This window comes from Falco rusticolus, chromosome 15, assembly GCF_015220075.1.
Source record: "Falco rusticolus isolate bFalRus1 chromosome 15, bFalRus1.pri, whole genome shotgun sequence".
In the NCBI taxonomy this organism is placed as follows: Eukaryota; Metazoa; Chordata; class Aves; order Falconiformes; family Falconidae; genus Falco; species Falco rusticolus.
The window spans coordinates 15,963,108-15,986,128 of record NC_051201.1 but is presented as its reverse complement, the minus strand read 5'-3'; the positions used below and the strand labels follow the sequence as shown (position 1 = coordinate 15,986,128).

Genomic DNA, 23,021 nt, shown 5'->3' with positions numbered 1-23,021 from the left:
GTGTCAGAGGAGAAAGAAAACTAAGAATCATCACAGGGTTTTTCTGTCAACAAAAGGAACACAAAACTGGGAGAAGGTATACCGACATCCTAATAATCTTTAAGAGTGGTATCGGTATTTGTGTGAGCGCCTCGCAATCCCAGGGCTGCATCCGGACCTGCCGTTGTGTTGAGAACACGTAACAGCCGCAGTCATTCTAACAGTGTACAGATTATTACAATGGTATCTTATGTCAGTTCACAAGCAGTTTCATTTAAGCCCTTAAGAAAACAGTAATGCAAGGAGTTCCTGATACTCAGATTTGAAAGAAAAAAAAGCATCTTGCTATATCCTTTGTGTGCCAGTCTCAAACTATGTTTTTATGTGGTCACTGAATTATGGCAGACAAAATGCCTTTCATAGAAACAAGGAACTTATGAAAATAATACAGAACCAAAACGAAATTAGAGTGAATTCATTTAAACGCACGCTATTTTTCTTGGAAGGTACAAAAGTTAATGGCTTGAATTTATTTCAAAATTAGACAAAAAACCCCACTGCTCAAGTATAAGCTTCTTCAGACAGAGAGGCTCACCATGTTTCAGCCTTTGTGGAAAATCTTCAAATTCCTTATTCTACAGTGACTGTTAAACAGTTTTCAGGTTTTGCCAGTTACCCTAATGTTACATATCTTAACAGTATGTCCAGCGCAAACTGTATTTACACTGTTTGCTCAATTCGCCTGCACCAGAAAGGAGGAACATTATTTTCAATTACCACTACCATTGCCTGAATTTGAATTTGCAACACTAAATGTGCAGCTAGGCATTTCTATGCAATCCCCTGGGAATGCTTTTACTGAAAATTACTTACTAAGGAAACAGAACTTGAATTAATGCACATTTTTGGTTGGTTGTTTTACGTTAATATTCCACAAGATATGCATTTCACTTGTAATACTTAAACTACAAGCAGATCTTAATTAATTTGTTCTGTAACACAGTTCTCACTTCGTAATTTTACTGTGCTTTGGGGTTTTTTTAATATTTTATCTCAAAACACAAAACATAAACCCAAGCCAAATAATACTGGTTAAAGTTATTTTTGTTCCTCTAAGACAACAATCTTTTTTTAAAAAAAAAAAACAAACATACTGTGCAAAAAAATACCTTCAACACACACCACAACCCCCAAATAGTTGAACTATTGACTATAATGTGGTATACAGCCATCTTCTGATTGTCAAGGCGTGACACATAAGAAGTACTGCACAACAAATGCTTAGTTAAGCCTTACCAGTTGTTTTTCATAGAGAGCAAAAATAAAACCACATAGCAATGATAACGTCTTATCTACACAGCTGGATTCAACATTTTGCAGGCTGCAGAGAGGCCAAAGCAGCAGCAAATGCCACCGGTCGTACTGTTTCTGAATGGGGCGGGGAGCCCACAGCCTTCTTCACACTCTTTACTTAGTACCATAGACTGATTTAAATTCAGTACGTATTTTGGTATAAAATCTCAACTCAGAGCCAGATTCTGTTGTGCTAGGTGTCAGACAGGGAGACAAATAAAGCAGCAATCCATACTTTCAAAGGACTGCAGTTTTTAGTTGAAGCACAGACAAGATGATGCCTTAAGGACCAGGATAAGCAAACAAATTCAGTTTCAGATACCTTTTTTGATACCAGTCTCATCTGTGTGATTACATGAACTGATGAAGATCACTTACGTCTATTTAACATCTATTTAATTATGCTGCACACTGTCTAGATCAGTCCAATTTCTGCCACCCTCAAATTATCGTCAAGATCTGTCTTTGCCTTTGTAGGCTGTCAAGGATCTTGCCTTCATCTCAAGCTTACCCTAAACCTTCTTAAATAAATCAGTGCCAAAAGAGCCCCTGAAACATTTTTTTTTTGCACCACATCGTCACTTCTGCTGCTGTCTTAATTTTCCTTAACTGGGTCAGAACAACTTCTATAGCCCCCATCTTACAGCATAGCTCTTCTGTACTTATAAATCTCATCTGGTTTTCAGGCCCCCACCTGACACTTCTTTAAAGCACTGGGAAGTTGCCTTGTTTTCTACAGACAAAAGTCTTCAAAGTCTTCCACACTTTTCCTATCATCCTCTATCTTGTCCCTTATAAGCAGAATGTGCTTTTTAAATTAATGTACAAAATTATTACCTCTCGTTCAGTTGCAAGCCCATTAAACACCAAAAGGAAGTTACACTAAACTGGTAGCTAGGCAGAGTAAGGTTCTCTCATTCAGAGAAAGCAGGGACAGCTTACCTGTCTCTCAACCCAACCATAGCTGGTGAGCTGGTGACAGAGCCACCAGCTTGTCAGTGTTTCGTGCCCTCAGCCAGACAGCCCCATTCAAGTGCTGTGGTCTCCTCAGATGAAAGGGATGGGTCAAGGGATTGTTCAAGTTCTTGTACGTCAGGGCTTTAGTACAAACTCACACGAAACCAAAATGCCTTTGCACGTCCTCATTTTCCACTACTAGTTAGAAATGGCATGTGTACTAGAAGGCAGAAGCAAGTATTTTAAGTGCTAAAAGTCATGTATTTCTGCAAATGATATGGTTCATACTATGCAACTATCCTATTAGGACACATTATTTTTTTAAGACATTCAACTGATTAGTGCATAGCAAAAAAAAAATAATCCATGCTACTGCTGGAATAGTTTACGACCTAAATGACAGTGTGTCTTTTCACTTGAAGGAAAAAAACAGGGTCTGATAGGTTATATTAAGAAAACCAGGTTTTCTAGTGGATTCCCTATCTTCTATAAGTTTATCTGCAACTTTCAGATTCATATTTGAAGAGGAAACATTTCTCCTCACAAAAATCCTACACAAAAAGATCACATACTTCATTGTCCTACCAGTTCCCAGGAAGCAGATTCTGACTGCTACACTTGATGTAAAATGCAAAGTCCTGCACTTGGGACAGAGTAATTCCATGAAACAAAGCAAGTTCTTGACCCAGTAGCCAAAGAGCAGCTTTGGAGAGAAGGACCTAAGGGTCCTGGTGGACAGTACGTGGAAGAGAAGTCAGCAGGCACCCTTGCAGTGATGATGGCTAACAAAAAAAACAAAAAACGGGCTGCATTGGCAGCAGCATAGCCAGCAGGTCAAGATGACCGACTACTTCCCTCTATTCAGCACTCATGAGATCACACCTGGAGTACTGTGTCCAGTTTTGGGCTCACCAGTACAAGACAGTGGGGCACGTCAAGCAGAAGGCCACCAAGGTGGTTAGAGGGCTAGAATACACAGTGTACAAGGAAGGACTGAGGGAGCTGAGTTTATCTGGCCTGGGGAAGAGGGGAATATAATTGTTTTCAACTAGCAGATGGGGGTTATAAGATGAGATGGAGCAAGCCTCTTCTTGGTGCTGTGCAGTCAAAGGACAAGGGGTGCATTCTGCAGCAGGGGAAGGTACCAGGGGAAAAAGAAAAAAGGGAAAAAAAAAAAGTGCACAGCGAGGGCAGTCAAGCACTGGAAATCTGTGGGATTTCCATCCTTGGAGTTGCTCAACCTACCTGACACCAAAGTCAGCCCTGCTTTGAGCAGGGGACTGGACTAAGAGACCTCCAGAGACCCTTTCCAACCTAGATCATCTGCAGTTCAATGTAGCACCCAGAAAATGAAAGCAGAACTTCCAGTGTGAATGTCCTTTTAAGTGCTCCAAACTAACGTTAATACTTTTTCTCAGGCTAATATTATACTACCCTTAGTATACAGCAAGTATAAGCAAACACTAGGATTAAAATCCACGCACCGCGCAGTCTTATGCCATTATCGACCTAGCTACTCTTTCCTCAGCTGTTACACTCCAGCCCTCTTCACTGCCTGCCCCTGCCAAATCCCTGGATAACCTTTCAACTGCTCTGTGCTCCCTCTGACTTCTGGACTTCTCCAGGCCTGGCTCAATGGCCCCTGAGCCCTCCCGATCCCACATTCTCACTCATTCATTTGATTAGCAGGCATCACATCACATCACACATTTCATCCAACTCCTGTAAAGTAATAGCAATAACAGGACTTCCAAGCAGTACAGCTGCTTAAACTTATTTTTCAATTTCTCTTGCATTTGACAAAATACTGTATGTCAGGATTTCATAACGTCAGTCATTTGCAAGTTATCTGGTCGGTCCCTGAGCCTGCTTTCCAATCTAAGAGTCCGCAATCTAACAAACTGAGCAAATTTGGTCTTTACAGTTCCATGCCTAACACCATGGGCAAAATTGTGCCAAAAACTAGATGCCTGTGCTAAGGCAGCATGTTAAGAGAGGCAAAAGCTTCCCATTTCAAAAATAGCAGTAACAAAATGTTTTCGTGTTTGGTTGTGGGCTTTTTTCCGTAAAAAAATGTGTATGAGAGGATCTCATTCACAGAAATAAAACCAAAGCTTTTGATATATGGAAGTTCACATACAATCTACATGATTCAGTGACATTTTTTGAAAATAGTTTCTCTATTTTACACCCTAAAAATCTCTATCACAAATATACGAAAAAGATAATTTAAGCAATTATAAAGTTACTTTAGATAATACCTCAGCATATAAAGATATTTTTATTGGGTTTACTACTTCCCTGAATTCAAATTCATCCTCCTGTCAAATTACAAGGAAGAAAGTAAGTCAGGAGACTTGATTTTCAGAAGTACCAATCAAAATAAAGTAAAACCAGGGAACTGTGTTTAAGTCTAGGATCCTCTTTATGCTGATTTCCACAGCAAAAAGCTATCATACTGACTTTATCAGAAATTAATCTGAAACAGCTTTCTCTTCAAAAAACCTCATGAAGTAACAGATCCAAGTGCTGACAGTAATCTACATGCTAGTCACACAGTTCTCTTGGGGAGTTTGCCATAGGTGCCTGTGCAAATCTCGACATAGGTAAGAGCAAACAGCAAATACGAACATTCTGCCACTGCTCAATTCCCTGAAAAATACCTTGAGCTTTTAATTTTTTTTTTCTTGATCTGAAACATAACCAAGAATATTCTCCAAATGACTTTGTCCTGCAAATACAGTTCTCTGCCAGGATATGTAAAGATTTCTAAACAATGACAGTGGTGCTGTGTACAGACCTCAAGACTGCAAAAGCACATTCTTACCACTGCTAACACTCAAAGTATGCTGTGTTTTTTACACTGATCTGACTTTCATATTGCATCAACCCAAAAGTATAAAAATACTGAACATAAAAAAATGCAGTATTAACATGAAAGCAAAACTGCTCTGCTCAACAGATTTTAGAAGTTCAAAACGGTTATATTTTTGGAAAACATTATTCAATAAGGGAAACCTTAGTTTAAAGTTCCTCGATGTTTCAAGTTGGGGTTTTCCCTAGTGTCTCCTGATACGCAATGAATCTTCTCAAATTCATCTTCACATTGTCAAGAACACACAGCTGATCTGTACTGTATTGTCCTTTGCCTTCTTTTCGCATCTGTAAAACCAAAAAATACATACTTTACTAATGGATAAGCTTCTCCTAGGAGATCACCTGAAGTTTATAGTAATTCTATATACGTCTTCTATCAAGACATGCTACCCCTGCCTTTTGAGAACTCCCAACACATTCACACGTGCACGTGTGTTGCCAGCCATTATTTCTGCAGGTCACTTTACTATAATACATCCCTGCCTAAACCTGGACTATTACTAGCATGCCATTTCACTCATAAATCTGGGGCACACTTATTTTCTGTAGCTTTTTAGATTAAAGATTTTGTACATGTAACTAACCAATTGTAGCACTGTCAGGTATGTATTTTGTGTGTATGGTGCTCAGCTTTAAGACTATGAAAGTCACTCCTCAGGCTTCATCCGCCTGATGAAGCAATATATTGAAGGTCATTCTCTACTTAAGACAAGAATGTACGTAAAATTCCAGTTTAAAGTTTTGGCCTTGTGATTCTTGAAAAATACAGAATACCTGATCAATTTTAATTAACCAACAACAGAACAAGAATGTCCACTTGCAAGTACAGCAAGTTAAAAGCAAAAGATGTCAATGCAGCTTCAGAAGGGACCTCTTTCCCATCAATTTAGCTGTTCTCCTCCAGAGACATCTGCAAGATTTTCTTCTACAAAGGTTTCAGAACAGTACAGTGATTTGGACATCAATAATGCTGATGGTGTAATGCAGATGTTGCAAGCAGATGCTGCTCTGTTACCTTCATGGTTCCATGAACTGCAAGATAAATGTAGTTGCTTTCCTCTGAAGTAGAATGTCCGAAATTTGATTATTTGGGTGGTTTTGGGGTTTTTTTGGTCATCTTATAAAGCCATACGTTCCTGCTTAATTATCTCTTCTACCAGCCCAAATCTCAAAGCTTTACCCCACATTGTGTGTCAAGACCCTGAGCTGGCTGTATTTGATGCCTACCCTCATTTTGAACACTGGCTGAAATTCTTTCAGTGCTGGAAGCAACTTGATCTGTAGCGCTGCCTTTTCTGCTTCTTTACCATCTGCAAATACATCAAAAAGTGCATCCAAGGCTTCTCCTGCTACCACAAGAGAAGATTCCTTCATAGCAACCTCCAGAAGAAATTTTCCAATCATCTGAAATAAGAGAGAAAAATTATTTTTTCCAGCAACGCTTAAGGAAATTGAAAGAAGTATCAAAACTGTTTTAGGCTTGCAATGCAAAGTTTGCCTTTTCACCTTTAGTGTTTCAGCTGTATCTTGCCCTTTTGCCAGGACACTGCCAGAAATTCCAAGGATGCTCACTACATTCACTCTAACACTGGTATTACTGCTGTGAATACCAGCTTCACATAAAGCCAATAGCTGCTCAGGAGTCATACACTGTTTAGCAAGGGGAAAAGAAGGAAGACAGACATATTTACATTGTCATGGAAATGTTCACATACAACATTCAGAACATCTGCTTTTACAGAACACTGGCAAATTTATAGCAGAGAAACAGAGTCCTGTATTATTAAAACTACATGAATTCTGAAAATGTAATTAGCGAGAAAACTGTTGAAACTCTCCCTTTCAACTTAAGGTGTTTCTTCCAGAACATAACCAAGGCTGTCATGAAGCCGAAGGAAAATGCTCTGAGCCCAAAGGGATTTTCACAGACTTACCTAGCTTGATAGCTATTTCTAACTCATTACAACTTACAGTCTAGAAGCTAATTTTTCAGTTTAAAGCCAAAAGGACCAGCAGACCATCTAGTTTTACATCTCCATATAACAAACAATTATGTTTCATTCCTATATTTAGCTCACTAATTCACTATTCAAAACTAAATCAAATCTAGAACCGAGGTTCTAGAAGGACAACCAACTTCAACTAGATCATATCAGGAAATTAAGAATCCACATTTCTACATGCTAATTTACTAAATGCTTGTCATTATACCCATCTCCTAAAGATAGTGCTGTGGTTTATTGCTATTTTGGTTTTGAAATACCTTTCATCTGCTTACATATTAAGGAGGAGATGTACATAACAAGTATTCCTGTAAGGTACATCCATGAAAGACACAGAGTGAATGCTATTAAATCTGTTCTTTCAGTGTTCGCAATTGCTGAAATTTAGCACTTCATTTAAATGGTTTTGTTTCAAAAACTTTCCAGCACAATCTCACATGAATTTGAACCTACCAGAGCATTTGAGTTTGAAAGCTTTTACCTGGGAGATGTTATTTGATGCCATTGTTTGTAGGAGAGCCCTCAAAGCGCTGGTTATGGCTTCCAGGAATTCTGTGTCTGTCGGGAGTTCTGTCAAAGAATTGAACCCAGAGCCAAAAGTTAAACAGTAAGATAAAGGATACAAGAAGCAAAGAAATACAAATTCTTTAATCCCTTAATTGTTCCTCCAGGAACTACCACAAACAGGAAGAGCTAGGTTTTCAGAAACTGGTCTTTGTAGGTTGTAACCATAGTGATCTGTTTGAATTCAGTATTAATTGCATCTGGAGGTTAGACCACAGTCAGTCCTCATTTTCAGGCACATCCCTGGTTAAGACACTTGTGTGACCTAACATATGGTACAAACCATTGCCATCAGAACAGAAGCTTGAAAACCGGTATCACATGGAGGCCGTAATACAGGAACTGAGAAAACCACAGAAGCTCTGTATTTTAACTGCTTTCTTCTGTCTAAAAAACAGGCTTTAGACACTGGACTCTTTCCAATTTGTATGAATAGCATGTTTTCCAGTTGTTTAAGTAACCTTTCAGAAATGTATGACTCAATCACCGCATTATTCTTGTTTAACTACAAATTCATCAATGACAGCCATCATCTTCAATGCATGTTCTGCATTTCTTGAAGCTTTTTATTTGCCTCTAATGTGCTATTTTCTGAACCACTCCAGATGCAGAACCTCCTGATTATTTCATGCGTATCTCCTCCTTTCCCATGCAAGCAGCTAGATCCTTATGCCTCTTTTTCACCCTGTAAACCAAAGAATTCCTTCTAACTACATGCTGGTATGTAATCAACTCTATCTGGCAGTTTTTATTACATAGTATTTAACTATTAACAAAAAAATACCGTGTTAATAAAAACGGACCTGGGCCATTAAACTGATTTATTAGTACCCTCTGTCTTCAGTTAGCCACTTCTCCAGTATCATGTAAGAACTTTCTGACTATTGCAAAGCGTAACATGTAGACCCTGAAATCTTGGAAGACTGGTCTTCAAGCATGAGACAAACATTTCGTGTGAACTTCCTTGCATGTGTCTTCATATATATTTTCATTTCCGGTATTTTGGTTTTTCAAGCATTACACTCTCAGTAATAGTGTTCCCATAGACTGATCACACGCTTTTAATGACACCGAGGAAAAAAAAGTAGGTTTTGCAGGCAGATGCATTTTCAAGCATTAATGCAGTGTCATACTATACACCACAGCAAAGAAAAACTACATATACCACATCTGTGGCTACAAATGAAGACACTTGAAGGAAGGAAGAAAATTGAGTTTCTCAAGCTTGTAAGAGACAAGAAACAACAAAGCCATGCATATGCTAGACTTCAACAGATCTGTCTTAGGAAAAACACTTCCTAACAATTTTGAGAATTGGCAAGCTTTTCCAGCCTTGAAGAATATCTCATATTGTTTGAAAAGCCGTCATCACTGACCTTAAAACAAAAACAGATTATCAGAATAGTCTGAATGACGCAGACTATCAGAGAAACCAACTGCTGGCTTGGAACCAGGTTGGGGGGGGTGTGCGCCGGTTTTTTTTCAGTTCTGTTGAGCTTCTCTAGTGTCAGAAACAGAGAAATCATAGCGTAAATGGTCCGACAGTATTATAGGAATGATGCTGATTTGATGTATAAGATTACAGGAGGTAGCTGGAAACGCTAACTGCTGTGTATCTACACTAGACCATGCAATAATACTGATACTAGCAGATGTATAGGGAAACCATCACAATATCTCTATGAAATAATGTGCCTTGGATGAACTAGAGTGGATACGTTCTAGTGTTTACCATGATATATCTGATATTCTGAAAAAAAGTGTTTTTACAAAAATGAAATTTACTGCCTTCTGCATTGAAATGAAGCCACCACCACAACAGGAAGTTGAGCAGCTTTCCTATTAAGTCATAAAACCTTTGCACATGTTCTTACTCCAAATATATTTTCAATAAAGCTATGAAATCATATGCACAAAGCATGTCCTGGAGATAAGGCAGCTGCTCTCTTTCCTACTGTAATAAGCATGTACATTCTTAAGATTTTTGCAACAACCACCTTTGCCGTAACTTTGTAAGACTCCAAGAAAAAATGATGTGAAAGACTGTTAGGTACCCTTTTCTCACGTATCTATTTAGGCTAGTTGGCACATTTAAAAAGAAAACATCCCATGTTCTTCATGGCTTGTCTGATGGATGAAAAACTGCTATGATCACAAATATGATCAAGCAAAAATAGCTCCGGTCCTACAGCAGGGCAGGACTCATCCACAAACTTAGTTACTTCTCTGTGCGCACACAGATGCAAAGCACATTCTCGCACTAGAAGCATCCTTGCTCAAGGTGCAACTTGGATAAACACATCCTATCAGGATACACTGTTTTGTCAGCACATTTCCGACATTCAGTATCTTTATTCTGAAAGACCAAAGGAATAAAATTAGTAACAAAATGGCAATAACTTACCAACGTACATGGCTACCTTACAGCTATATTACATCTTACCTGTTTTAGAGAAGACTAGCTGTGAGAGATGCTGTGCAAGGGACTGAAGTGCTGAAGCTCCTCCAAGACAATCCACATCTGACACCAACAAAATGCTATGAAGACACGTTAAAGCTCTACACTGCACTGCATTCAGTCTGAAACAAACAAAAAATGCACTTAGCAGATCTCTTTGACAACAGATGTCGAAATACAAAGAATCTTGAATTAAGTAAGGCTGTGGTCCGCTGTGCAGTTTACAGAATTGTATCTCTTTATTCAAAATCATGTATCAGATCTGCCATCGTCCACATCTTAAAAGTAACCCAAAGATGGGCAATCTTTCTAAGAGTTCTAAAACAACTGAATATAAATGAAAAACAGTAAGAGAGACAATGAAATTCCTACTTTTTAATTAATGGTTTCCAAGACGGATTGTGCATACAGATGTCTAGAGCAACACTGTTCGGAAAAGCAGTTTTTTCAAGAATCTGGGGAGGGGAAAAAGAAAGGTTTAGCAATAAAGCTTTTTTTCTTTTTTAAAATGTGTTTGGAGGGAAGACTGAAATTTTTGCTAAATGTCAAACAGATACTTCAAACTACTATTTTAAAGCTTTCCAGGTAGCAAGTGTCTCAACTGCTAAAAATGCCAGAATCTTCCTCAATCACTCAAATGGTGCAATTATACACTGGGTTTAGCGTGGCATATTTTAAGTATCCAACCATACTGAAGAAAAGGTGATTTTCTAGGTCTCTGCTATTTTTTTTATTTAGGTCTTTCCTCTTACAGATGCTGCTACAGAATTTTCAGATAGCTGCAAGTCTAAAAGACTTTGCCATGAAACTTAAGACTGCTTGCTATTAAATACAAAAAGCCTTGAATATTTTCATCTTGCACCTTTATGCCTTGGGTTAGAATTCTACAATGCTGCTGAACTAGCATAATAACTGATTCAAATGACAAACTTCATCTTCACAACCCCAAATAAGAACGATCAAAACAACTCTGAAACAAGAACACCTGAATTCTTGCCAGTGTCAAATACTGTACTTCAGATACTATGCATAAAACAGGTGGAAGAGGAACTTGTACTTTTTCAGTGCTGACTGTTGCCATTCACAGGTTACTTCCACCCCACTTCACCGGTATGGAAATGTGGCGGACATGCTTCTACTCAAAGTTTCCTTTCTTTTTGCAGGAGTCCAAGACAAGGGATAATAAAACTTTGTATTCTGGAAAAGCCAAATAAAAAAACCCACACCAAACCCAACACACAAAAAAAACCGAAACCAAAAACCCCACCAGATTTCTGAAACACATGAACCCCACTTACACGAAGAAGTTACTTAGGTCAAGACAGCTCGTGATGGTGCTCAACCTCTAGGCCAAAAAAGGTGAAGCTAAACCGATATAAAAAAATACTCCTTTTCTCCAGAGGGACTGGGATAATTTGTTTCCCTAACCTGGGATACAAATCAGGCCGAAGGGAAAGACTGTACCGTGTGATGGAAATAAAAGACAATACCTTCTTTGGAATGAGGTTGTTCAGAAATGCTGAGTTAACCTCATCAGAGAGGCACAGGGGTGACATAAGCAGCCCACTCCCCTCATTGTATGAGTTTTCCATAAATAAGTCGCTTTCATCACTGCTGGAGAGTTCTTCCCATTCATCATCAGAGGGATCTGAAAACAAGAGACAGACTTGTAAATATAACAGCACTCATGCAATAGGTATTCTACTTCTCAGTTATACAGGTCTCCACCTCTTGGTTTAGGAGTCTTTAAGCTCTTGCACTCTAATGAAGTCCACAGAAACCAAGTGCCATCAAGCCACAGTTCTAAAATATTATACAGCTTTTGTTTAAATTGTTTTATTTAATTTTTTTTAATTTATTTTTATATCCACTCAAGCAACAAGTATTCTTGTAGGACAGGTCTTTTGTACACAGGTACTTCATTTTCTGATACTAACTATGCTTACTTAAAGGTATCAAAAAAAGTATAGAGAAACATTTAATAAACTGTTCACTAAGATTTTAACTTGGATTATACCATTTTACTTTCTGAGGTAGATTCCAACATGCAATTACACCAGTTTAACTTCTTTATTAACTGCAGTTGGTTTAGAGCAACTGTTTTCTCAGGCAATACTGAAGCCACAGACAGATGACCTCTAACTGGGCTGGATAAAGATGTTACTGTCTCCACAGCAAGGCCAGTTGAAAGGAAATGATGACAGCAAAACAAGCCAAAGCAAGCCAGATCATCTCTGTTAGCCATTTCAGACAACACATTTTAAGTAAATTAAACTAGGTTTATAGTTATAAACCTGAACTAGGTTTATACTTAACCTGATTTACTCTACTAGCTGATCTGTAAGAGCAGACACGGCGAGAGGGGTTGAGGTTGTATTACCAGCAGGCACTGCCACTGTAAACTGAATAATCTGTTCATGGCTAAAGACAGACTTGGCCTGACAAGCACAACCTAAGTCCATCATTTATATTTAAACTGATAGAGCCTCATCCCCAGGGTTTACACTGATTTATCTAAAGTTGTTTTAAACCTGGTTACATTTTAACTGGTGTGGCACTGGTGTTTACAAAAGTCCTAAGTCTACAGGTTGGACAGAACCTCCTCACTGACAGGTGAAAGCTCTGCCCGCACACACAGATCAGGGTGTTTAACCACTGTGAGAAAAAAAAAACATATTCACCCCCAAGTAATTTTGTCCGACAACACAGATTTAATGTGAGATCTAGGTGGTGTAGTGACTACAGAAACAGCCATGCACTTTTTCTGTGGCCAAAGGTAAATTCATTCACTTAAAATACAGCAAGAAGGGTCTAAATGAATGCATTTCACCTGCACTGTGCAGCAGCTTAAGAATTTGATGACTACTCTCTGTCCAATGCAAATAATTCATCAGGCTGTGGCAACTTGCATCACATGGACCTCTTCTTTTGCTTATGGCACTATCGAATTAATTCTACAGCCATAATTTGCTGGTGTTAATAGCCTTGCATGAAAAAACAGTTGTATTTTATGCTTTACCCACCCACAGTAGCAACAAGCCTGAGAACAAAGCAAACATCCCTCCTTTCAGTCAGTTTCTTGCTTCTTCTAAATAAATTCCATCTGCATCTTTACAAAGCAAAGAAAGAAACCTCCTTGAAAACTAAATGATAACTATATAAGCTGACCATGCAATTCAGCAACAATAAAGACAACAGCCGTCGTACATTCACAGTGATTGCCCAGGGCAAAGCAGGAACCGGCTCTAGAACATTAGTCCGTAACTAACGTCAGGTTTTTTGCAACGTTCTCGGAAATACAGAGGCATTTCCATTGGCAATCCCATCTTAACTAGCACTGGTAACCTAAGAACTACAGACTGGACAGCAATGCTGGAGTCTCCCGCCTTCCATCCCGTGTCCCTGTTATGGGGAGAGGACTCCGCTTCTTCCAAATGTCGGCCAGTAAAATGTGTCTCTTGCCAGCCTCGTTATTTCCCTCAGTTCTGTAGCAAGCCAAGTGTTTCCATGAACTCAGCATAATGGCTAAAGCTATTTTAGTCCTCAAATAACTCGAAAATTAAATGAACAGCTGCCTCTGGATTCCTCTTAATTTCTACAGACTATGTTTCTGTCTGCCCATGAATGGGTAAAGCACTGTAGTGAAATGCAACACAATCAACCTTACATTACACTGAGTGAATGGCAGAATATGCAGCTTATCCACAAGAGATTTTCCAATTAAAGGGGAGAGCTTATGAATTACAGCTCATTAGATGAGAAAAGCAGTTATGAAAGGAGCTTCATATACTAGGTACAGAATTTCCTTGCACTGTAAGAGGGGGAAAAAAAAAAAATCACCATTGGGAATAACTGGGTATTACTGTGGATTTTATTAGAACCTGAAAGATTTACACAGAAAGTTATCTCCTACACAATGACATTTGCATCAGGCTTACAAACTGTAGTAGCAATTAAAAGTTTTCAGTTTTGGAGGGGTTTAATGTGGGATTAGTTTTGTTTGGTTGTTCCTAGGTTGTTTTTTTTTAAACAGAATTTGAGAATCACTTATTTTTTTTTCCTGAAGATTAGGAGAAAAGCTATCAAAACTGAGTATCAAAGTTTATAAAAGATACTCTGTATCTATTTCCTACTCTCTCCAGAGAATCACAGCCTTCCTTTCTCCTCCAAAAAAAATCTTAATCTAGACAGAACTCTGAACAACCTAAACCTGCATTGTTGCCAAAGCTGCATACAAAAGCTCTCTCTCCTCCTTTCACAACACCTGTAGTATCAAAACTAAATCAAAATTACAAGATTTATCTGCTTTAAAAAAAAAAAATTGTTCCCCCTGTCCTGCAATAAGATTCACACCCGTATTGTTTCAGATGAACACTCAGACCGCGCTTTAACTGAACAAAGCATTTGCTGCAGTACTTTTTAGGAAATACCTCTTCAGCACAAGTGCTTTGTTTGTTTGTTCTTAAATGTTGGCACATGTAGTATCATGCAAAAAAAAAAAAAAGTAAGCAACAGAAATAACTTAAAATGAGAAAAAAACCCACTTAAATTATAAATTAGAAACCAATGTGACCCCCAGATGAGGGTATCTGGGACCATAGTAAGTCTATGTGTATTTGCCCTTAAAAGCTAAGATCACCAAACAGCAAACTAAACATGACCTATTCCAGAAACAAATGCATCACCACCACTTGCAATGAAAAGAGATTCCTACAGACCTTCACTGCAGCACATATTAACAATGATTTCCAGAGCAGTTTGCTGAGCCATCAGTAAAGCTGTCACTTCTTTCAGTTCCCACTTATCAGACTAAAAAATAAAAACAAGAGCCAAATTTAATATTGTAAAACATTTCAGTGCAATTTAAAGCACCCAAGCTGTCAGTTAAAAACTACAATCCAGCCGTTTCCTCTCCCATCCTACACCAAAATTTTTTAAAAAAAAGAACCACCACCCACACAAGAGGCATTATCTATCATCCTTCTGCTGGATGTTTCAGAACAAATTTTACCACCTTCAAGAAATGCCACCTGCATTAAAGTTGTAACAGAAAAGTATTTCTGTTACTCTTTTCATGTACACAACAGTGAATGCATTTGTTAACCCCTGAGCCACCTTCACCCATGACTGAACAGTTACAACCATTAAAAATCTCACTCGCCTTATGCAGAAATCCCTGCAGTAGCTACAGCAAAAAGTGTCGGATAAGCTTACACCTTCCCACTAGAGGAAAAAAAAATGGAAATGCACTTTCCTGATGGGCTGTGCAACTTGACCACACTGGAACAAGTTGTGCTGAAGTTCTCCAAGTTCATCTTTTAAGTTTTAGCTAAAACAGTCAAGCTATTTGGGATTTAGGATTAGTGATACTCATAGGTAGTTTACTCTGGCTCATGCTGAATTAAAACCAATCAGATGGTTCAGCCAAATGCACTGAGCTGTCCAAGAGCCAGCCAGACACACTTACTGGAAGAAGATCTGAAATGTCATTTTCTCTCCTGACTTTTCCTTTTGGTATTTCTTCCATGTCATCATCTTCACACAAAACACAGTTGTCTGTAACATGACTCATATTTTCCTCTGTTTCTGCCTCCGTAGCAAGTTTTAACCTGTTTTTTTCAGCTTCATTCATACAAATAATTGTTTCACCAGCATCTATCGCTAACGATTCTGAAAAAATCTTCAGGATTGCATTAACCATGCTTCCCAGGCTGCCTGGTGGAATGGTATCCTTGATATTCCAGACAGTACCTAAACATGAGATAGTTGAAACATTAAAATTGTCAAAATACTCAATTCCCAGCTCTGTAATAGCCATGTATTTGTTAAGGACACAGCCTCCATTGCTTACAATATTCAGTGCTTATATTTCAGTATGAATGTTCCAAGTCTTTTCTCTACAGACTTCTATTTTTTTCTGTTTAGCATTTCATATATTCATCTGTAGTAACTACGTTATGCCCACGTCTTAAGCTTAAGTAAATTTCAGCATGTAAGTATACACAGAGTATTTGTGGAGTGACCCTGGTGACACGTTTTACCTGTGATAATAAATCTACATGATAGAACCATTTTCTAAGGATTCTCAAAATTAATTTATTACACTCCAGTATCAAAAATCACACCATGGTTAAGCATTTGAGGTAGAAAGAACACAAAGTAGAGAATGAGGTAAAAATCCGCACCTATTAAGATCAAAATAAATTCCTTACTACTTATTATTGACTCATTTCGTTGTTGAAAACCAAATTAACAGTTAAAATGAGTTATCGCACTAAGCAGCTACTGAATTCAGAATGAAGCATTTAAGGCAGTTTTAAAACTACTTGCAAATATCTGGTCACTCCAAAACACAACCCCAAAAGGCAGAAACAACCTCATGAACCACCTATACAGTCTTTTTGACGATCTGATGACCAGACTGTAACAGAGAAGACTAAGACTTCTCCTTCCCACCCTGCTTTACCAGCCATGCTCTCCATCACAAAGCAGTGAACGCCCTCGAGCACTGTACCTGCTATCAGTGTTCTCAGAAGGATATGCTTCATTGTGCTCTCTGGACACAACATGACAGTTTCCAATACTTGTTGTGCAGAAGCATTAAATGAAGAAAGAAGATCTGGATTATCTTCCGTCACTGCTTGCAAGCAGTTTGCTGCAGCAAACAACAACAAAGATAATTAACAAACCCAACAGTACCTTCCACTCTCCTAATGAAAAAGCATTATCTTCCTGAAAGCTGGAGTAATAAAACACAGGCACAGGAAAAAACATTTCATGTAGCATCATGTTGTAATGGCACGATGCTGTCCTTCACAAACTGTGTTTTAGATTAAAAGACATTCTATGCCAAACCTGTACACAAAACAGACGAGGACAGTACCACATCAGACATGGGACTAGCTGTATTAATTGTAAAGGTGAAGTAATGCTAAGGCAGGTGCATTATGCACAAAAGAAAAAAAAAAAAAAGGCATCTTTAAATCCTGATCTTCTCTTTTTACCACTTACCTACTGAAATAGCCAGATCCACATTCGTGGAAAATTTCTTCATGTAATGTAACACAGCCTCCAGACATCCTTCTTTATTGAATATGTATACTGCAGTATTGTTGCATTCACTAGTGCACAGAAAAGATTAATAACACTTTTCCCAGGAAAAATTACTGTAACAACATTTTAAGTAACATGTACTCACTGTTACTCACATTTTAAACACCTCCCTAAGAACTACACATTAGTCAAACAGCTATTCTTTGTTTATCGAGGTTATGATCAACTCTATATAAAATGGAAAGAGAAGCTGCAAGACCCTGGACACCTTTGAGGAAAGCTGCCTTCTGCCAGCTGCTTCCTCACAGAGAGCTGATTTGGGAGCCTAAGTACAGTCTCATGCAGACAGAGCCAGCCAGAGTGTGAAAGGCAGCTTACAGCTGTGGGCTCCAAGCCAGCCCAGGGCTTTCCGCACCCATGGAACACTACATCCACAAACCCACCAACAACAGAGCGGGCTGTTGCCTTTCACATTAATACCGACTTACTCCAGAAAATGACTGCTCTTAACATTCAGAAATGCATGCTAAATCAACGCTAAATATGACATTTACCTTAATTATCTAATAGTGAGATTTGTATTTCTTCAATTTTTTACAGCTCTTCCCATTTTTAAACTCATATATTGATAAAAGACAAATTCAAATTGAAAAAGCATAGGACCTAACTAGCTACAAGGGTCTTCAAAAATTTACTTCTGAAAATATTATGTCTCAGCATTAATACCGGCCCAAATTTTATCAGTGCCAAACTTAGCAACTAAGTCAGCAGTTCATGGTTATTGCCACAAAGTTCAAAATACTAAAGTGATTTATAGCACACGTAACAATTTAGTTCCTGTTTCAAAGCACTTATGTCTACAAAAGCAATAATAAAAATGAAAGCAAAACATTGTTGAGTCAAGAGTTACAAAGGGTCATGTATTCTGTGTAAGGTGCCAAGCAAGCAATCTCTCTACTGTTCTAGATTCCAATTCCTAAAAATAAAAACACAGTTTACAAATAAGGCCTCAAGTCAGCAGCCATACCATACAGCCACAGAGGCAGCTCCACTGAAATACTGTATAGTACAAAATTCTGTATGGACCAAAGTGTATAATGACACAGAGCCATTACAAAACAAACAACACAACATTCAAGGAGAACTTTCGGAAAAGCTTTGCATCACTTCAACGTTTATAGCCATTTCTGTATTAATAGCGTTGCCATTTCTCTTCCTTCACCTGGTGTTTCCTGTGTAAACTACTAATTGAACAATTCACATTCTTTCTCACGTAATTAAGTAATTTGTGTCAGTGCCTCAGTCCCTAAGGCACAGTTTGTCCAAACATTTAGTATCAACTTTTGGGATGACATGCAGAGGGAGAAAGTAGTACAAGAACTCGTCATATTCCCAGAGCACAGCAGTCCACTGATCAGAATTTCATTTCTTCCATCTCCCGTATCATGACAAGGATATACAGGAACTACATGCGAGATCCTACAACCCAAACTGTACCGCAGACTATGACAGAACACGTTCAGAAAACTGTATCAGAATTTTAGATGAACAACCAACAGAAAAAATTTTGTCACTCTCCTAAAACTAATGACCAACTTTGTGCACTTTTAGAATCCTTCATTTACAGAAGTAATTTATGGTAGAAGATAAACTTGTATTTCAGATCAAATGAGGGCTTGCCGTTTATTAAAGGCAAGTGTAAGAGCAACACAATCAGAAATCAGAATCAGCAGCCAAATACATCTTCCCATGCAAGGAGAGTCATTTCTTTTCTGCCTCAATTACCATGCTCCTTTGCAGTAACAATTTAATTTACCTCTTCCAGAAGGCCAGTGTTTACACAGCACTTACCATACATTCCACAGCAAATTAATAGCTTCATTGGCTATGTCTTCAACATAATTTTTGTTCGTCTCTCTGCATTTCTTTGGAGAGAGCTGGTTAGCATCTAGTCCAGTGCTACACTACAACCAAAAAGAGAACCAGGGTTGGGAAATAAACAAGCCAAGAAGAAAAGCAAAACCTTAAAATATAAGCAGCAGAGTGAATGGAGCGATCTCTCATGAAGTGTTTATTACCAGAAAACCTGACTAGTTTCCTACTCTCTGTGAAAACTGGGCCACAACAGAATCATATCATTGGTAACTTTTTTCTCTTGAAGAAAGACTCTTGTAGGACTTGCTTTGCATTCCGTAGTCCGCAGACGCAATTTTGTTATAAAGAAATACTTAGCAATTTTAGAATTTGAAATGCTGTTTCTTGCTAATACAGTCTGTATGCAATTTTCAACAGTTCTTCCTAATCACAAAGATTAATTCAGCTAGTAACTTGCTGTGCATTACAATAATGCTATTACTCATATTTTAAAATGGGGAAGAAACATACAGAAAATGATGGTATTGCTCAAGGCTGTTCATACAAAGACAGCAGGTGACAGAATTCAATGCAATTTCCAAACTGCACTGCAACACCTGGACCAAACAAAGAATAGGTATTCAGTACAGAGTATTCTACAATAGCAGTAACTACCCAACTGTAAATCCAAGCTTTCATTTAGACAAAATTACTTACCAAGAAAACCTCACTAGAATAATGCTGCAACATAAACGATGGATCTGGATCTTGACTGACAGAATAGACTTGTCTTGACTGATGTTCCAGACCCAAAATCTCCAGACCATTTATGCAAAAATCATCCTAGGCAGCAAACCTCACCATGGACCCAAGTTAGCAGGTCAGGAGGCAGGAGCAAGTGGTTTGAAATCTCTGGAATGATTTTTGTACTGTTAAACCTACTGAAACATTCCTTGAAAAGATCTTTCAAATATCTTATCTTGATATGAGCTACAAAACTAGAGCTGTCTTTGAAAATGGAGTAATTCAATGGCTAGATCAGTTTTAAAATCAGAATAAAACCAAAACACACCTCTTTCAGAAGTGCAACAAGGGGTGTCATGATATCTTTTGTCACCATGTCATCACAGACTTCAAATCCTCCACAAGCACTCAGATTTCTGTGGGGAAAAAAAGTAAATGCTTTGGATCAGATACAATACTTTCCAGGAATTTTAAAAAAAAACATACTTTCTGTATTATTCTTCTCTAAAGGTTATAGTACTTCTTGTTTAAAAATCCACCCGCTTCATGAGTAACTTTAGTCTTCCACCTTCCTGCCATAAATAAAATTTTGGTGTTAGGAAACAAACAATTATTTTCAGTTATTTGTCTAGCATAACTAGAAAGCTTATCTGTCCTAAAACACAACTTCTGTTAGGTATTACTCAGCGTTAAGATACAACATGAATGTTAACAAGTATTAGCATTAGATTTTTGTACAAATAAAGCAAGCTGTAGGTCTGATCACAAAACACCAACTCAAAATTATGCTGCTGAGTATTTACAAGTTTCTCAAAGAGCCAGATATGTGCATTCTCTAACTAACCTATCACTCCTGAAGTGTTACCAAGACGCAACATGCCGTATTAACAGTGTTCAATTTTTCTGTGTTTCTTCATACTACTGCTTATTTTTTTCTTAAGATAAGGATCGAAAGCAACGCATTCCACTGAGAGTAGACAAAACGGTAGTAACTAATTTAAATCCCGCTCCTGACATTAAAGTTTCATGGCAGCCTACTGGAGTGAGAAAAGCCCCTCTCTCAAGGACTTTTGACTAATGTAGGTATACTTACCCAAAACGGAGTTAAAGCAAGAGAGGCTGGCATTCAAGCTCACAGCTTTTAACAGCAAAACCCTACTCTTCTTTACCATACCAGGAATACCTCATTCTAACTGAGTATTATCGATTGCTTACCGAAGAGCACCTGCAGCTGTCTCACGAACAGCTAAACTGTGATCCATCAACAATGGTCCTAAACACCGGACAACATCTCTCTGCAAAAAGGCTGGGATTACATGCTTCTGCTGCAACAGCTTGGAAATGCTGGCACAGGCATACTCTCTCACTTCAGCACTTGGATGCTGCAGCTGGGGAGACACAAACAGGGCAGATCAGGGGCAAAGGTAGCTGGAAGTTTTTATTGAGTTAAAAGATTGATCTGCCTTTTTGCTTCGTAGGCCCAGCACTATAGCTCCTGTTTTACTGCTCCTGAATGGAATCAAGAGCCTTTAACTTCCATGGAAGTTCATAAATCTTTTCAATCTTTCCCTGGGTTATGCATGTCAGCTATACGACTAGATAAATACTGAGTGTTTAGCAAGAGCCATAGTTCAGACACAGGTTTGACACTAGCTGGCACTGGTGAGACCTCACATCTAGTTCCCATCTAGTTCCCATTACCATGTGCTGAAAAAAATGGACAAAAGGGGGGGGGGGGGGGGGGGGGCGGGAAACACCATCAAGGAAGTGTAACAGACATAACATGCCACCATAAAGACAAACTAAAAAACCAAAAAATACAGGAAAACACAATAGCCTCTAGATTAAAAACATCTATTTAAAGACAAGGAGCAAGTGCTCTCTGCATCCACAAGACAACACTGACTTGTGCTTTAACAGAAGTTCAGGTGAGATGTAAGAATTGGATACCATAAAAATAATAAAACAGCTGAAGTGCCCATCCTGGAAGGTCATGGTGTTTGCTGAAAATCTAACAGGAAAGATAAACATCTGCTGAAGAGCCCAGTGGAAAGCGTGGGACATCCGATCCTGCCTCACTGAAACTGACAGAGGTCTCCCCATTCATCCTCACCTGTGCGACTGTATTCATATTTTTTTAAGCCTAACCAGGTTAGTCCAGAAGAACAATCAAGCAGTGATTTGTTCAATGAGTTCAGTTAGTTGAATCGCACAAAGGGGATTTATTTACTTAAATGGAAACAGATTTTTACTTCTGATTCTAAAGTCACATGCACAGGAGGAGGTTTAAACTAGTTTTCATCTGTAATACTTAAACCAAACCCAGCAACGCGGCCAGCCAGTGGCCAAACCCAGTTATTCTCAGCATTTCTTATCAGTTATTTCTCACGTCTAGCTCCAGAACTCATCGCTCTGGCTACCTACAGGAAGCCGCTCCAGCCGAGCGGACCGAGGACAAGCACTGCACGGGCCCCTCCGGAGCCCCCCCTGGGACGGGGGGCACAGAGCAGTCCCCGCGCTGCCCCCGCCCCTCTGAACCGGCCAGGAAGGTGAGAACGAGAGGCCGGACGGGGCGCTGGGGCGAAGGCAGCAGCCGCCCCTCCCCGCCCAGCCGCCGGCGGGCGCAGCCGTGACGCCGGGGAAGCGACGCGGTGGCGGCAGGAGGGGCGGGCGGCCCCGGCTGCTTCCCGCGCCCGAGAGCGGGCGGCCCCGCTCCCGGTCCTTCGCCCGCCACCACGGCGGAGGGCCGCCACCTCGCATCACCCCCGCCGCGGGCGCAGCCCCGCAGGGTCGGAGCTGCCCCGGTCCCCGGCGGGGGTGGGGTGCCGCGCCGAGCCCGCCCCCGCCCCCCCCCCGCACCTTCTCCAGCAGCTCCGCCGCCGGCTCCTCCTCGGGGCCGCTCTCCCCGTCGCGGCGCGGCTCGGGGCCGGCGGGGCAGAAGGCGGCCCGGCGGAACCGCCGCGCCCGGCTCTTGCCCATGGCTCCGCGGCCGCCGCGCCGCTCGGCGCCGGCGCACCCAGCACCCACGTGTGCGCCCCCGCGCAGGCGCCGCCCCGCCCCGGGCCCGCCCCACCGCGCCCCGAGCCGCCCGCTCGCTGCCCGGGGCGGGCACGGTGGAGCGGCAGCCCCGGCACGGGCCCCGGGGGCACGGAGCGGGCTAGCACCTCCAGCGAGGGCAG

General features: G+C 39.9%; 1 protein-coding gene across 3 annotated transcripts; it reads right to left on the bottom strand.

Annotated features, from left to right (window-relative positions):
- Window positions 1–439: 439 nt before the first annotated feature.
- On the bottom strand, window positions 440–22,855 carry HEATR3 (HEAT repeat containing 3). Of its 3 annotated transcripts, none has more exons than XM_037408627.1 (15): window positions 22,702–22,855; window positions 21,058–21,230; window positions 20,171–20,258; window positions 19,096–19,208; window positions 17,203–17,312; window positions 16,706–16,846; window positions 15,659–15,942; window positions 14,910–15,000; window positions 11,682–11,839; window positions 10,564–10,646; window positions 10,177–10,313; window positions 7,651–7,739; window positions 6,673–6,816; window positions 6,394–6,570; window positions 440–5,451 (listed from the first exon to the last, which is right to left on the bottom strand). In XM_037408627.1, exons 1-15 carry the CDS (start codon window positions 22,819–22,821, stop codon window positions 5,332–5,334), a joined length of 2,028 nt encoding a protein of 675 aa, XP_037264524.1. In that variant the 5' UTR covers window positions 22,822–22,855; the 3' UTR covers window positions 440–5,331. The 3 variants fall into 3 exon arrangements, with proteins under 3 accessions (XP_037264524.1, XP_037264525.1, XP_037264526.1); XM_037408628.1 differs by lacking the exons at window positions 21,058–21,230; window positions 22,702–22,855 and adding exons at window positions 19,630–19,715; window positions 19,816–20,010; XM_037408629.1 differs by lacking the exons at window positions 21,058–21,230; window positions 22,702–22,855 and adding an exon at window positions 19,630–19,715.
- Between the last annotated feature and the right edge of the window lie 166 nt (window positions 22,856–23,021).